General features: G+C 38.8%; 1 protein-coding gene across 17 annotated transcripts in view; it reads left to right on the top strand.

The window, feature by feature from the left end:
* DLG2 (discs large MAGUK scaffold protein 2) overlaps positions 1–17,334 on the top strand; it is a 979,322-nt gene that overhangs the window by 378,293 nt on the left and 583,695 nt on the right. For 8 of the 17 annotated variants that reach the window (XM_064409604.1, XM_064409610.1, XM_064409615.1 and 5 more), the window contains one exon: positions 14,805–14,885. The exons of 7 other annotated variants lie outside the window; for them this stretch is intronic. In XM_064409604.1, coding sequence (XP_064265674.1) covers positions 14,805–14,885 — 81 coding nt within the window. Of the gene's footprint in view, positions 1–14,804; positions 14,886–15,784; positions 15,864–17,334 lie in introns of all 17 variants that reach the window. 2 more of the 17 variants (XM_064409606.1, XM_064409607.1) reach the window with 1 other exon arrangement.

The following is a 17,334-nucleotide window of genomic DNA, read 5'->3' as shown; positions in this document are numbered from 1 at the left end:
TCTATAATTAAACACTCTAAATATGAGCAGAGACGCCTGAGCTCGACAGCTTTTTGGTTTGAAACAACCACTCTTCAGGTGGCAGTGACCTTCTGGCAGTGTTTGCTATCAACTACAGCTGTTTTCATCCTTCTTTGGCTGTAGATATCCCACTCTGCTTGCCTGCAGAGATTATACAAACAACCATTTAGCAGCTTGCTCTGAGCTACTACTTGACCCCTAAGGAGGGTGCAGACTGCTTAGAGACACATTGACTTGCTGCTATTCCCTGCTCCAAAGCGCACTGTTGTGCTCAGCTGCTGTCTACACAGGTCAGGTTCAGGTGCAATCCCACAATGGAAAACACACTTCAGATGCACTGTGAAAAACTGGCAAGTGGAAAAGGCTCAGAATTATTCTGAGGAGCTCTGTAACTGTTGCTATATATATTTTTTTTTGTTCTAAATATCTGCATTTAAAAAAAATCCTCTGTAAGTGTATGGAGAACTTCTAGTTACTGGGCTTAGGGAAAAATTATATCGAGCTGTTCGATATATGTGCTGGGAATGCCTCTGGAAATGGGCATTGCCTCTGGAAATGCCCATCTCTGTCATATACATTGTGTGGGTCAAAATAAGGGAAGACCAGGGAGCTTGTCCCATGGGTCTTGGTGACAATTCTGTCCTTCTTCTTGCCTCTTATATCAATGCAGATATGATTGAAGAGAGATCTCTGTTTAGGCTACTCAGCTATTTCAATGTACAAGTCCTGATCTTCTGAGACTTTAGGAGCAAAGCCAAAACCCTTCAGGTACCAAGAGAGGCTTTGGCTTACCTAGAAATAAAATACCTGTACTGTTCCTCAAACTCTTCTGAAAGTCTAATATGAGTAGTGTAGAGTAATGATTGGGAGGTCTTCAGCAGACATGAAAGGAGAAATATGAAACTGGGGAAATATTTTTAGTTTGGATTAACCTTCTATTGATTTCAGTTGAGATTTTTGTTGTATTCCAAAGTTTGGTATGAACTTCTCAAGGAGAAGCTTTAAGTCTGGGTTTTCTTCTTGGAATTTCTTTCCTGGAATGTTTTTCTTGTATATATGAAAGACAAGCATGGATAACAGCAATGAAATTAGAAAATACCTAGAGCAGTCCTTGTGTGTGGGTGGTTTGTTTGGTTGTGTTTTGTTTTCCTGGCTTGAGGAACTGTACATTTGTTCTTTTATCTTGGAACTGTACATTTCTTCTTTTATCTTGAAAAGAAAAATTCTAAAACCAAAAACCAGCTTCAATTTGTGCTCTGCTGTTCCACTTTCTAAAGATGCAGTGTTCTGTTTTCAAAATAAAAAGCTCCTGTTTTCTTGAAAATGTTACAGTGTAGTTGAAAATCCAAGAATTTCATAACATGGTCCTATCTTCATCCTATGATGGCATAGTAGCCTATCTTCCTGTGCACCCACTTGATTTTTCAAGGGCTTCAATTGAATACTCCAAAGCTGTAGTGGCATTGATTGTCATTCAGCCTCCTGTGAGTAAAACCATATTTGTTGTTATTGTATCCTTCAGGCTGACTGAGCTAAGCAGTGGTGTGTAGCTGTTTACTCTCATCTGTATAAAATGTTAATCCTTGGCTCAAGGAGACAATTGAGCTCTGATTTCTTCTATTCCTGGCCCTGCCACAGGCTTCTGTAGCTTCAGTGCATAATCCATTACTAAATCTGCAGGCATATTGCAATATTTAATGCCACTAGTCCTATTTTGGCACCACGATTGATGCTTGCAGGTGATTCAGTTTTATGCTGATCACCAAAAGCTGTGGCAGTATTGCCATGGTGTGGGTACCCATATGGGATTGTGTTAAGCAAGTACTCTACTGCAGAAATATTCTCTCAGTCCAGTCAGTGACAGAGGCAGGAACACAGCAAACAGAGGGCTAAATGAGGTACCTTTTCCCACCAAGTTTCTAGGCTTGAGCATCTCCACTAGTAAAAGTATTGCTGATTATCCCTTTAAGGGAAAAATGTTAATATACAACATCTAATTACCTCTGTCTAAGCTGATACGCCTACAGCACCTTTTACATAACCCAAACAGTTGAGTTCCAATTATACAATTATATTTTAACATATATTAACTGCTATTCCTTTAGGGAGGAGACTTATACTGAATATTTTAACTGAGCTCCTTTCTCAGTATGGACATATATATGGTAGGGTCTCATTTAATTACACTGCCAAAAACTTGAGTCGTTTTGGTTCCTTTCCACTTCAGTAAATAAGCTGGCTCTTCAGAAAGGCCGTTTTCCATGTCTTCGGCACTGACAGCAGTCTCTGTATGTGTATATCAAATGCAGGCTTTGAAGCTCATGTTCTTGGGGTCAGCAGTGGCCCATAACTGCAATTAGATCAATAATGATCTCTCCATACTCAGTATGAGTATCCTCTGCTCTGCAAACAGCCTATGGCAGGGTCCAGGTCTCCCGAGAAAGCAACTTGTTCAAACAGGCAGGAAAGGCTGCTGCTTATTTAAATGGGATGTCTTGCTCTAAAGGCTGATAGCACAAAAGGTTGTGTCCCGTTACTGAACAGGCAAAGGGCTCCCACGACCATTCTTCTTTTCTGATAACTTCATGCAACTTCTGTAGGAGAGAAAAGCCGTCGTTAGGATGACTTGTTGACGAAGGCTGTTTGCTGCACACTTGCCGTTGTTAATATCAATGAGGTTTGTAGGTCAGCTCTTTTGAAAACCCAGAAGAGGGAGTCTGAGTGTATTCCTATGCTCAGAGTTAACTCAAGTTTTCAGAACATCCAGGAGAAGTTGGGACTTGACCTGAAAGAGCACAGGAGAAGAAAACAGATGAACCAAGAAATAGTGAATTTGAGGGCAGCCCTGGTGAGCAAGATTAGATTGCTGGTGCTCTTCATGGTGTATTAAATATATGTGGGGTGATGACAACTGCTGGAGGGGAGGAATCAGTTCCCAGAAGTGTCCTGCTTCTTTCCATACCTCAGCATCTGCCTGTGCCAGAGCTGGCACAGCCTGCAGTGCAATGACAGAGCTTGTGTTGAGTTCATTGCTGCCATGGAGCAATGAGCTCTTCTCTTACCAGCAGCTGAACCACTGGGTTTAACACTGATGCAGTGTTTTCTGTGCTACGCTGTAGCCATTTCTGCACACTGACTCAAGTTTAAAGTATCCCCTGCTCAGACAACCAACTTTTGGAAATGTTGAATAAAATTATCACATGTACCTATCAGGTAAATAGATTTCCCGCCCAAAGACAATGTGAACATAATTAATTACAAGGCAAAAATGAATCATTACAACATTGTACTTGTGTTATTTTGATTATACAAACCCAAAAAATCTGGAGGTAAAGTTCCCATGGCAACCTTAACTCTGTTGCCTGTATGCACTGTGTGTGTATGTTTGTCTAAAATAGGAGCGTGCATTATCCTGGTCAGAGTGTTTTAGGACTTGCTGGTCAGAAAGATGTCTAGAATCAGACCAGAGATATCAAAAGTGATTTATTTTTGCTATTTCTCTAGTGAAGTGTTAAAACATAGAGGAGTTTTTTAATTTCTGTCCAGTCTGATAAGTATTCCAGCTAAAACATAATGTCTGAACCTTTCATAAATGTGATCTATCACTGCTCAACTTTATCTGTGATTGTGACAGACACCCTGGAGCCACAAATGTGAAGAGAGAGTAAGATGAAATTGGCATCCATTTTTTTTGAGCAAGCTCACTAGTATCAAACATTTGGTTCCACGTTGCACTCTGATGCTAGCACTTAACACTGCTGAGCTAATTTCACCCATAAAGTTTTTTTCAAAGTTAGCCATTGTTTGCCTATCCATCCAGGGTTATGGAGGGTGCAAGGGTCTGGTGTCGTAGCGGAACTGTCCCCATGATGTCCTGACCTGGAGTAACTGTCAGGTCATACCCTACAATATCACCTGAGGGAATGGCATTTTCAGGAGGCTTTCCCATGAAGCACCCTTTTAGTCTCTTCATTTTCTTCTCCCGCCTCACCCATGTTCAGTTTTTCCAAAATGTTCCCATCAGCCATCACACTCTTACAGAGCAAGGTGGCCTGATGATGAGGGGAGGGAGGTATTAACTGCTGGTGTGCAGAGAGACCAACAGCTGTAAGAAACTTCATCTGTTTTTTGCAGGCAGAGTGGATAAAGGGGAAGTTTTGTGATTAAAAAACCCCACCACACATTAGATCCTTGTGAAACATGTCTGGATGTTGAAGACATTAAAGGGTACTATTCATTTTTATGACTATCATGAGATTCTGTCAATGGCATGTTCCTGGTAGTGAGCTTTACAAGTATTATGTGAAGTACTTTTCAAAACTACAGCTTATTATTTTTTTCCCCTGTGCTTGCCTTTAGCTTTATTTTCAGTGACATAATTCTTCAGGGTGATGGCTCAGAAAAAGGAATAATACTTTAGAGGAAGAACTGAAGGTATAAAACTTTTCCTATACAAATAAATACACATCCTTGCATCTACTGAATATGACCATATTATTTCTGAACTTCTGTGTAAAGTCAAAAGAGACATTATAAATACATAGCATAAGCATAATGTGTGTATAAATATATTCTGAGCAGACACACAGAATAATATAAAGATTTGCAGATTTCTAAAGTCTCCAAGACATAAACCTAAGGACAGAAATTAGCATTCACTGTGTTGAAGGGCTGTGAGTATACAAAGCAGATATAAGTATTAACTCACTAAGAATTCATCTAAAGAGTGGAGAAATATGAAGAAAGAAACCTCAGAAAAATTATATCCTGTTGTCATTGGGGGTGTGGGATTAAACATTAGAACAATTCAATTAGGAAATGTCTTCAGATGGTGAATTGCCTTTAAATATAGGAAAGCTGGACATACTGAAGTAGAGCAATTATTTCTGTGCTTTAAGTACACATTGTTTTCCTGTGAGTCATGAGGTCAAATAATATTTAGCCTCTAATACTTAGCATCCTGCCAAAATTAAAAAGCATAGAGATTTCCTGCCAACACAATTCTGAACTGGTATTTTTATTTCCTTGGATATAGCACAAAAGCAAAAATGTATATTTATGCCCCTGAAGGCGCTTTAAAATATATAACAATTATAATCCCTGATGTCTTTAATCATAGTTATTTTTCTTTTGTTTGTAGTTAAATTTTCTGTATTTTTTTTAGAAAAACAGGTTTGAAAATAAACCTTAAAATCAGGTGGGATATATTTGCAATAAACCTAATGACAAACATTTTTTAGATTAGTCCTCTCTGATATAATCTGTGAATACCTTTCTGCTCATGTCAGTTAGACACAGTCTCTGGGTCAGGGGAGGTGACATCAGGTTTCTGTGGTTATTCCCAGCTAGATGAAACCAGGCATAAAAGAGCCCTCTTGCAAGTACTGTCAGAACAAAGGGATTGCTGAACAGGATTCAGAGAAGGAACAGAGAAAATACACGGAGGAGGAGAGTGAAACACTTCAAAGCCTGCCTCACCAAGGCTAGAATTCTCCAGGAAGGTGGATGGAGGATAACAAAAGTGACACCACTCTAGTTTTGCAAGCTGTGAATGCCAGTAAAATGCAGATCCTTTTCTAACAATTGCTGGGTTGAAATCCTCGATATCTTAGATAGTTTTTGTTGTCCCAGCCAAAAATAATATAAAACTGAAGCAAAGAAGGATGTGGAGTGCTCTGTGCCCCATAAGCATGGAATATGAAGAGTGGCTTTAGTTGGAGATAGAGAAGGCTGTGGAAGCTGTGAGTGATGTTTCTGGGGGCTGTGTCTCTGGTGGGAGATCCCATTGGTTCCGTGCCCATGGAGACACTCTGCCCATGGGTGTGCTCTGCTGTGCTGCCCACGGGCCGGTCCCCAGCGTGCGCCACAAACACGCGCTGATTCTGCCTTCTGTGTTACGGACACCCCGCCTTGGTTTGCTGCCAGTCGTTCAGCTGGAGCTCTTCCAAGAGCACACAGCAAGCCTGCTTAGCTTTCCTGTGGCACAAAACAGTGGAGGAGGGATTGAGCGTGCCCAAGTCACATCCCAACACCGCTCTTGTGATGGGAGGGTAAACAAAGCTCAGGAACATCACTAAGAATTCTGAAAGGAAAGATGTAAGAATTTGATAAACAAAAGGAAGAACCAAATTCGGACTCAGAGTAGTAGGTGGACAATTATGGCCTAATTGAGATTCTTCACACTGTAGGGGGAAAGAGCTGTGTACAGCATCACAATTCTGCAGCAAAAAGCATGTGGAGTTTGAGGAGCAGAGTTAGTTAACAGAAGCCAACCCACTGGGTGTCACTAAAGGAAAGATGTGAGAAGGAGGATGGATTATATCACTTTGCAAAAGCTGGCAAGAGCCACAATGTGTGTTGCTCAGATTAATCCTCACAGGAACAATGAGCAGCAGCTCATTTGGAGATAAATACACTATTGAACTGGAAGTAAATGGGTCAGTTATGAAGTTGGACATGGCACACGCACTGTTACGTTGCCAAAAATAGTTGTTTTCCCTGCTAGCCTCGAATACTGGGTAGTAAATTTACTAGTGGTAGTAACAGGATTCAGTGCTGCACTTATTGCAGTTATAGAGGCGTGGACACATCAGTATGTAAAAGCGAAACAGGGAGAGGGGTCTCTGAAGAGCAGAGTTGGGTTGTGAATCCCCACACTAAACCAGTGTTGAACTAGCTGGTGGATGATGGGCACATGGGAAGACGCTTGTAATGGTACTAAGAAAAAATTGTTTCTTTTACTAGTGGAAAATATGGGACATCCTTTTCCTCATCAATATGACTCCTAAAAATGAAGGAAGCAGAGTGGAGGTTGGAAAAATATTCTCCAGGGATAACAAACCTGCCAAGACACAGATACTTATCAGCATGTTAAATGTCATCCCATACATCCCCCAGTATGTCTGTGGTTGATATGTCACCTACATGGGTAGGAAACCCATGACTTTCTCCAGTGACTGCTGAGGGCTAGAAAGGTTTCTCTGGCACTAAAATGGCATCACACCATCATCTCAGCTGACGAGCATGGTTACAGTCTCCAGAGGCAGCAGGAGACATGTGGACATGGTACAGTCTCCCATTCACACATTTCAGTAAATTACCCTTTTCCTAAGGACTATCAGAGCAGGCACAGTTATTAGCTTTGGTAAGAACAAAAAGAAGGGGAACATATTTCAGTCAAAATTTGTGCCAGATAAATTTTATGAGCTTGATATATCAATAGATACTTTAGAAAAACATTACATTAATGGTTTTTCCATGCCTTGGATATTTTTTTCTTACTATTATCATTTTAATTGTGCTGGACAACCAAAATCTTTCATCGGGAAACACATCTGTGATAGCTTCACAGGCAGTAGGACCAAGAAAGATTAGAAAGTTGTTACCAGGTGCTCTCTGGAACAAAGCAGGCTGCTGGGTCAGAGCTGAACTAGTTCCTGTTATATGATATAGTTGCTTTTTGGGGGTACTGGTACTTAATCTCATTGATCCATGCTGACATCTGTGCCTCAATGCACATGGTTTCTTTGAGGGGAGAGCAACAGAAGAACATTAATGTTTTAGTCTTACTACAGAGTTTGGGAAGCTGAGAGAATTAGAGGATCTTATTTCACTTATTATCTCCATAATTGAAATGCTAAATTTCTTTCAATCCTCTTATTCTACTCTGTGATGCCTGAAAAAGGCTTTGGCAGTACAGGTGATAAGGACCAAACAGTTGGCTGTAATAAAGAAGGAGACTTTAGATTGTGGATGCAAATATCTCATGCCCTTTTCTGGGAAATCAGTTTCAGCTAGTACTGACCACAAACTGATGCTTTTAGAAATCCTCACTTTTTCACAAATAAAACTTTTATTGTTTGTGAAATTTATGACTCACGAACTGCATATAAATCTGTAAGAGAGCTGCTGTTTGTAGACAAAATCATTCATGCAATTGACAAAGCTTTAGAAAAAAAAATTGTCCTGAGCCTAAATTTGTTTCCTAATAACTGGAATTTAATAACCAGTCTGGTCTCAAAGGAGACATGCACAGAGGCTGCCAGAGCAGATACAAGGTAAGACACTGAAAAATGACTGCATTTGGCAGTGGCACATATTTAACACTTATTACCAATTTTGGAAAAGGTATCTGGAGCAGATAGAAGTTGGACATTACAATAATTTCCAAAATGTTACAGAAAAAATATAATAAAATGATGGTCACTTAGAGTGAACAGCTCATGAGAAAAGGTACAAAACACATTGAATTTGCTTCAGTGTCGGTGGTTGAAGTCCTGCAGAATATACCATCATATAATACGCAAAAGAGGCTCATGATGGTTGTTAGGAAAAAAATATGGCTCTCCAAAAAAAAACCCAGGTCTTTATTTATTTACATTTTTAGGCCAAACAAAAGACCTACAATGTTTGTGCTTGATAATTAGCCTATATCAGAAAATATTTCTGTGAAAAAGGAGCTCATGTATATGATCCATTTCTGTGCTAACAAAGGCTGAGCAATAGCTGAGAACAGACCACAGTTTACTGAGTGTGTGTTTATGTACTTTTCAATGAAGATTAGTTCTAATCATGAAATCTTTTATCCCCACAATTCTGTGTCAATGGCTGGTAAAAACAATGTACAAAACCCCTTCAGAATGACCATTGCAAAATCAATCAGCAATCAGTGGTGCTCCGTAGTCACCACATTCAAATTCCAGTGTGCCTCCAGTGAAGTAGTTGTCGCTGATAGCTCTGATTAGGAGAAACTTGTGAACACATGTGTTTGCATTGCCAGCAACTACCCCTAAAATCACTGCGCACTTTCAAATGCGAAAAGAAAAATGCATAACTGATATAATTTGAATTTCTGGGTACTTGTACTTCAGGTAAGAGTATTGTGCACCTCTGGTAGGAGAAAGCAGCTGTGTCTGCACTGTGCGACAGAAGGTGCTTACTCATGTCCACACCACATGAGTCTGGCTCCTAGAGCAGTTTTGTCCTGGAAGGAACTAGCTGGAGTTAAACAGAGCAACCAGGAATTAACGTAACCTCTAACAGTGAGGATAATGAGGGTCAAGGCTTGAGCATGTTCCTCAGCCTCCTTTTTTTCAGCCATTTCCAGAAGTAGTAGTGCTACAGCATTGCAGCAGGTCTGACCAACCAGAACAGGGAGCACACAAAACAACTCTGTTTGCATCCATTTGACAGCAACAGTAAGGATGTTTCAGTGGAGGTGTGTTGGACAGAAGCCATGGCTCTGGATTCTCCAAATGACCTCTAGTAGGGGTACTTCTTGGAGTGACCAAAAGGATGTTAGCTTACATGTGTGATATTTTCTGACCATTAATATTTGGAATAGAATGAAAGGCATGCTTTGGGGACTGTTACTTTAATGGCTGAATTTCCTAGACTATAGAACAATTTCATTTCTAAGCCACTCAGTAGGTATCAGACAAGGGATAAAAAAAGCTCTTAGAACATCCCTGGGAAACAAGTAGTCCCTGAATGCCACATGAGCATCAGTGGACTTATTTAATTTTATCCACTTCATGAATGAAGTATAGTACTAGGATTAGAGAGAAGTGGTTTTACAATAGTCATATCTTTTGTTTTTCTATGGAAAGAATTAGGTGGAAAGAGAAATAGTTTCTGCAATGCAAGTATAGAAATCATGATTTCTAGAGCAGCAGTGAAAAGTAGTAGGTTAGCAACACTATAAGCTTATGCTTGGTAGCACCCATGAAGGCCTGACATCTCTCCTCTTTTCTAATACAGTTCTTTAATTTGGTTCCTCACCTGTCTTTTCTGTCATTTGTTCCCCTAATAATCCTTTCCCTCCAGTTCATCCAAGACAGTGTCAAGCAGATACTGGTGTTATGGAGTAGCTAACCAGAATCATCCTTGGTGCATCAGAGCAGGAACATATGTAGATTATAGAGTAGGTCTGCTCTGAACTCCAGAGGCTTCCTTGAATCCAGTGATTCTCTTTTCCACAGTTCCTCACAAATCTTTTGTTGTTACAGAAACAATTGGACTAACAGGAGACAGCAGCAGTGATTTTTTTCTGGGTTTGATCCTGATGTAGATTTCTATGCTCAGCCAGTTGCACTCATTGCTTTGAACCTTCTCTTTCTGCGTCACTGTGAGTTTAAAAGTTCCAGTTTCATTCTGTATCACAAGGTTTGTGTCAGTCAAGTATAAGAATACATGGTAGCAAATGTAGAAGCTTTAGCCTAATCACAGCAGTCACTTAATAAAACCACTTTTTGATGGATTAGGCAATGAAGCCAGAACTGGTTGAGGTACAAACAAAAAAGTTGCTGCCTGTTTTCCTGGACATTTGGGACTCCACTTTTGCTTAAATCCAAGAGGGCATGAGACATGGGGGCAGTCAAAGCATGACTGCAGAAACCCTCAATGCAGTACGTCATCCCAGTGCCCACATCCAGATCAGGAATTGGAAGGGGAGGCAATTTCTAACATGTTTATTATGTAAAACGTATGCACAAACTGGGGCACTGGGTACACTGGCATAATCATCCACTGTGAGAATGGATACCCTGGTGCTGAATGTGATTAACCTGCAAGCAGAGCCAAGAACTATTCTTGTTTCAGAAAGCCTATGTTAAACCTGCCTGCCTGTGAAACTGTGCTCAGTGCTGCTGTAATTGCACTCATTGCTGGCACACATTGTTAATAACAAGCATTTTTGCTGCTGTAGACAAGGGTAAAATGTAAGGATGTTGCAGTGAGCCAAAGCTTGAAAGCCCTCACTTAGCTTGTATGCTCAGGATTTAAACTGCTGGGGAAACTTTATGTCTCTGGCTATTTATTATTACATACAACATGTTCTTGGAAACCACTCCGCGTTTAACAGCAGTTAAACCCATCTGCTGCTCCTGAATTTTCATTTCATTCACAAGCCTGTTTTAAAAGTATTTTTGGACTTGTCTCCAAAGTGCTATCAGCTGTTCATTATTCTGTTGTAAATTGATAAAAAGAATTACTCAAATTTTAAAAGAAAATTGTAGCCTCCTGTATATTTTTGAGCTTTTCATTGAAACTTGCCTTTCTATCATTGTCTGACATAAATTAAATTTTTAGTTTACAAGCAATTATTCACCATGGAAGTTCATCCCTTCACGTTCAATTCTGTGGAATTCATCTATAGTAGTTACATCACTGGCATGAGGAACAGACTTGACCTTAGCACTGTGATCACAGATACTGTTTAGTATACTGACGTTTAGTATACTGTGAGTGGAACAATTTTACATGGCTTTATTTAGAAATACTATCATCATTTTCTTTGCACATCTCTTCTTCCTTTGCTCATATTTTATTACTTTACTTTGCATAGCAGTACTTCAATGCCCTCTATGTATGATTAGCAGGAACTATTTAGATTTTCATGAGATCTCTTTTTGAAGACTTTATTTAAACAGAAAACTTGATTTTCCTAATTTTTGTTGGTGTGGTTGACTATTTATAATGCTGCATGATGTTCTTCTGTGAAGGTAATATTTGTTGGACTGTGGGACTTCCCGGTATTTAATAGGCACAATTTTTTTCCATGGCAATAAACTGATCCTTCCTAATCTACAGATTAACAAGGCTTTCCAGATTATGAGTATTTAAATCCTTCTAAAATTGGTGTACTTCAACAATGAAACTTGTTCAGCTCTAGGTCTTGTATTATAACTTTTATTGGATTTTGGATTTTTGAATTTACAGTAGTTCATAACATTTAGGAAATTTGAAAATTTTTTGTTCTATCTTTAGTTAAAGAGCAGGAGATTTAGATTTTCTATGCAATAAACCCCCAAAATTTTAAACTATATATTTGAATTTAATAATAGCTTGTATGAATAACAATGTCTGTTAGAAAATACTTCCTTTAAATAAAAAATACTTTTTAGGGTGATATACGTTTGTCTAAGATAGGCATATAGTCTTGTTTTAGATGTCCTGTAAGATCTGAGGTGTGCATATGGCTGTCAGAAATGACAGAAGGAAACCTATTCCCTTTTGAAGAAGCAGCTGGAGACAAAACAATGCCTTAATGCATCTGATGACATGAGACTGCTCTGTTTGGGAAACTCAGTCTCACCTTTAGCGTTGCCACATTTGTAGCTCACACTTTGATGCTTATGAAGAATTCTGTTTTAAATGCTACCTTACTTGCATTTGAGTAGAGTTTATTCAAAAGATGTTTTTTATTAAGAGGATTACATTTCTAAAGCCACTACATCCACTAGTGGTGTTGTAAAATCTTACCTTGGAAGCAATTATGTATTTATTTTATCTTAACTTAGCACAGAGGAACATGCCTTTTGCTTTTAGCTGGTTAGTAATCATCTGGTTCCAAATTAAAATTGCTGGAATTACTAGGGAATAAACCTCTCATGGAGTCAAAGCCTGGAGGATATGGAAAGGACTGGAGACCTTCCATGTTTCAGCACCCTAGCAGTTAAAGTTTTTTTTTTCATAGCTGCAAATTTGGAGTTATTTCACTGGTTTTTCTCTCAGTTGGGAATAACTGATCACTATCCCTATGTAATATCCTGTTTTCAGTCTCCCCTAGGTTGTGACATTCTTCATCTCTAGATTTTCTTTGGCTTTTTCAGTGCGTATCTAAAAAAAAAAAAAAGCCCCAAAATGATACAGTTCTGCTGGTGCCTAATCATCAATGATTACAGCACAATAGTTATTACCCTTATACACAGCAATTCTTCATATCTTGAATGAAGGCCATTTTGCAACAGAACCTCACTCTTGGCTCCTCCTTAGCTAATGATCTCAACAGAGGTGTTTCTTACTCTGTATTTTTGATTTTGATGTTTCCTCTGTCCAGGGACATGCCTTACTGCTTGGTGGGCATTTCTTCTTTCTTTGTTTAGGGTACTAGCCATTTCTTCTCAAAAGTCTCCTGAACCAAATACACATACACAGAAGCTTGCTGTGGTCAAGGTGCATCAGCTCCAGTGGACTCCATCAAATGCCTTGTGATTGTTCCTGGTGCACTTGGTGCTGATGTTAGGGAATCCACAGCTGCCCATTACACTGTAAAAGAAATTACTCTAGATTTTTTTTAATGTAAAAATTCTCTCTGTGTAAGCTCAACTGAATATTCAGATGTACGTTCATTCCACTTCACTGAGGTGGGAATGCACTCTCCAGAGTGACTCAGGGAATTTAAGCCTGAAACCATTCTCAGTATTTTCCCATGTCTCAAAGGACTCTGCTCCTAGCTGACACAGCTAAATGCCTGCAGACTGACAGCATCACTATAAACCTAAATTCTTAAAAATGTTGTTGTATGACAACATTAGTCTTTTTAAGCAGAGCCAGAAGTCCCTTTTCCTTAAACTATATACTGAAAAGTGTTACACCCTGAGCTTTTTGACTATTATTAGCCATTCTTTATAGTAACAGAGTTTTGAGACTTCCCTGAATGGCTTGGCCTCATGGTTTTCTACTTGCTGTGTTTTATGCTTGATGTTAAAAAAGACTTAATCTTGCAGACAAGAGTGAAAAAGTGTTACCTTTTATACAAAAAGAGCAATGGGTTTATACACAAAGGGAATCTACAAGAAGGCTGGAGAGGGACATTTTACAAATGCTTGTAGTGACAGAACAAGGAGAATGGCTTATAACTGTCAGAGGGCAAGTTTAGACATTAGAAAGAAATTCTTCACTCTGAGAATGGTGAGGCACTGCACAGGTTGCCCAGGGAAGCTGTGGATGCCCCTTTCCTGAAAGTATACGAGTGCAGGTTGGATGGGCCTTTGAGGAACCTGGTCTAGTGGAAGGTTGGAACTAGGTGATCTTTATTTCATTTCACGCCTAAAGTGATGTATGATTTTTATTATTTTTAAGAATTGTATTCTTTATTAAAATAGAAACAAAAAGTCTCTCAAGTAACCTAGTAAAAGGTGAGGATCAGCATTACATAAACATCATAACAAATATGGCATTTGTAAAAATTCTTTTTAGTCCCTTGTTTATTAAATATTGTGTAAAAATGCTGTTGGATGCATGGCTACAGATATGGTAGTTTTGCTATCAACAAAAACTGAGATCCTTTCCTTATGTTTCTCCTTACTGCCAGGGTTCTTCCATATTGTTGTTGTTTGTTAAGAACTCATGTGTTTTCTACAATGGCATTGACTCATGCCTATGTGGGAGAAAGAATTCATTATAGATTTTCTGTCTCACAAAAAAAAATGGAAACCTGATGTTCATTAAAAGCAAATATATAACCTCCTACTGTTAAACTTGATAAATGCATAGTGATAATTAGAGTGGGTTTTAAAATTTAGAAGCAACAGGGTTATTTCTAATTATAGCTAGAAAGAGGTGGACTGTCAAGAGAATGTTTATTTATTCCTTGTAGCCTTCTTGCTTCATTTGCTAATAGTTACTAGAGATTGGTAGATATTGCATACTAAAAATTAACCTAAATACAGTAGTACAGTGTTAATTCTTGTAAAATATGCATAACTCGCTTGTTCTTCCTTCAGTGATAAATACTAATCCAGAAATATTAATAATCAATAATAAGAACTCACATTTTTAATACTACATAATATAATACCTTTTTTTTTTTTTTTAATAAAGCCTCTGAGCAATTCAACATGTATTTACACCAATTTACAGCTTCAAGGGAATAAATGAGCCCACTCCCCAAAAAAAACCCACCTGGGAAGCAAACCTACACAACTAAACACCATATGCAAAGACAATGAAAAATCTGAGTTTGGAACATGTCCTGAGTAGATGTCTCTATGTACTTCCAGAAAGGCCAGGAGGAAGAAAATCCCACAGGTAGAGGCCTTCAGCTGGGACCTTTTCCTGAAATGGAATGGACTAATACACAGGTGAGAGTAGTGAAGTTGGCTGTAAGAAGTAAGTGAGGAAAGCAAATAGTTTCTCAATTGCTGCTTCATAGTTTTGCCAATTTTTCTCCACCAATGCTTCTCTGCACCCAAAAGGGTCCATTTCAAGTTTAAAAGAGTACATATTTGTGCAAATGTTTCAATAATTTCCAAGATGCTGTGGCATGCAAGAAGCCTCGGCTACATACTGATCAAACTGAAAACAGTGTGAGCTATTAGGAAAACAATGCGGCTTGAGTTGACTTTTGACTTTTGAGGAAGTCAACGATATTGCCGTGGTAGTCAACAGAGAGACCTGTCCTGATCACAGTTCTTCTAACCTGGATGGCTCCTTTAGAGGAAGGGGGATTGTGCCCTGGAAATTATTTTGTCTCTCCATTGTCTAGACGTCCTTGTGGTCAAATAACTTAGGTGTAAATGTTTTGACTTTGGTATCTCAAGCAGTCAGGAAAATGTCACCTTTATATTTTTGAAATTTATTTTTATTGCCTGTTAGTCTGGCAGAGGCATAATCAGTCTCTGAGATGTAACAGGCAGGACCAAACCAAGATATAGGACAGGAAGACTAAGCATATTTGCAGACCTGGGGAGCCTGATAGAAAAAGCATTGTTGAAGTTTGATTTGGTGTGGTGCTTTTTGTGGTTTGTCTTGGCGTTTTGTTTGTTTGTTTGTTTTTTAATCAAAGAATTTTCCCAGTAGAGGAGTTGTCTTTGAAACCAGAAGTACAAAAACGCCTCCAAATCAGACAAAAGTACAAGTGTCGCTATTGCACCAGAATAGTAACTTCCATAAATTTCTGTTATCAAAATACTCAGTTCAGTTTATGTTATATTTGTGTGCTCAGTTTTCAGTGCATGACCTTCTGCCATTATGATAATAGGTGTGTGAGACACTTGATATTCTGGCTGTTGGCCAGCTGGGTCCTTTGCAGTCTCAGGAGGAAAAGAAGGCTGATTAAGGTATGAAGATAATGCACACTAATGGGATATTTCTGGTAAAAGTAGTCTAAAGTGATATATTGTTGATGTCCAAATTGGTATCCTTTGTTATCCAGGGTTAACAAGACTCTGGGATAAATAGGACAGATGAGCATTCTGAGTGATCTTGCACAGCTCTCTGCCAGCTGGACATCAATTTATAACAGCTTAGGATGTCTAGGTAATTTTCCTTAATGTAAGGGCCAAAAATACGTAATGATTAAGGTGGTACCTAGGATGAATTCAGTGGTGAGCATAATGGACAAGAATTCTTACAGTATATATGTTGACACTCAGTTCTGGACACTCAGTTTCTACCTTCTAAGATTTCGAGAAAAGTTTGACAAAGCTTATTTCTTGGTTTATTTTGTATGTCAATTAACTAATTTGCGCTGCTTTTTTGTAATGCCAAAACCAAGAAATGATGCCAGTCAATTGGTGTTTAATTAATCATGTCATTTATTCATGCAAAGATGAACAAAAGCTCTGATACCTCTTCAATACTGAGTGGCACACAGTAGGAGGGAAGTACTGTTTGCTCCCTAGCAAGCCCATATGGTGGTAGGAGATCCAGTGTCCCTACTGTATAAACAGCACTGAATCTTTCAAAGCACGTTAAACAACATCTGCCAGTGATAAAATAAGTAAAGCAGAAGGCTCATTACTTGATAACTTTCACCTATGGGCCTTAAAAAGGGAGGGTGGAAAGATCTGTTAGAGAATTTTTAAAATTCTAGAATGTGAGTATGTGAGTGTCATGCTATTACTTTCACTTTTTTTTTCTTTTTTTCTTTTTTTTCCCCAAATAATGCTGCAGAGCAGACTAGTTCTATTTCAGCCCTGGAAAAAATATTGGAATGATTAAGGAGAATTTAGCTAAAAAAGCAAGCCTAAGAAAAAATTAGTGGTAGGAAGAAATTAATTACAATCAACATAGTTTTAAAGAAAAGCAATTATGCTAGATAAACTTCATTTCAGAATGTGAATTTACTTGTTGAATAGTACTAGGTGTTATTTAGGCTTTTGTAAGGCATTTAATTTAATTTTGCATTTCATCTGGTATAAAATAAACAGTATAGTTTATCAAAATAGTATTCCTTGAAGATTGACATCTCAAAGCATTAATCAATGAGAAATGACCCTTACACAAAAATTTTGAGGGATCACAGAATCATAAACTAGAATCATAGAATAGCCTGGGTTGGAAGGAACCTTAGAGATGATCTAGTTCCAACCCCCTGGCCCTGGGCAGGGACACCCTCCACTAGACCAGTTTGCTCAGAGCCACATCCAACCTGACCTTGAACACTTCCAGGGATGGGTCATCCACAGCTTCTCTGGGCAACCTGTGCCAGTGCCTCACCACCCCCACACTAAAGAATTTCTTCCTAATACCCAATCTAAACCTGCTCTCTTTCAGTTTGAAACCATTCCCCCTTGTCCTATAATTGCA

The sequence above is a fragment of the Passer domesticus genome, chromosome 2 (genome assembly GCF_036417665.1).
Source record: "Passer domesticus isolate bPasDom1 chromosome 2, bPasDom1.hap1, whole genome shotgun sequence".
NCBI lineage: Eukaryota > Metazoa > Chordata > Aves > Passeriformes > Passeridae > Passer > Passer domesticus.
The sequence above is the reverse complement of the archived record's forward strand: the minus strand, read 5'-3'. Positions and strand labels throughout refer to the sequence as shown.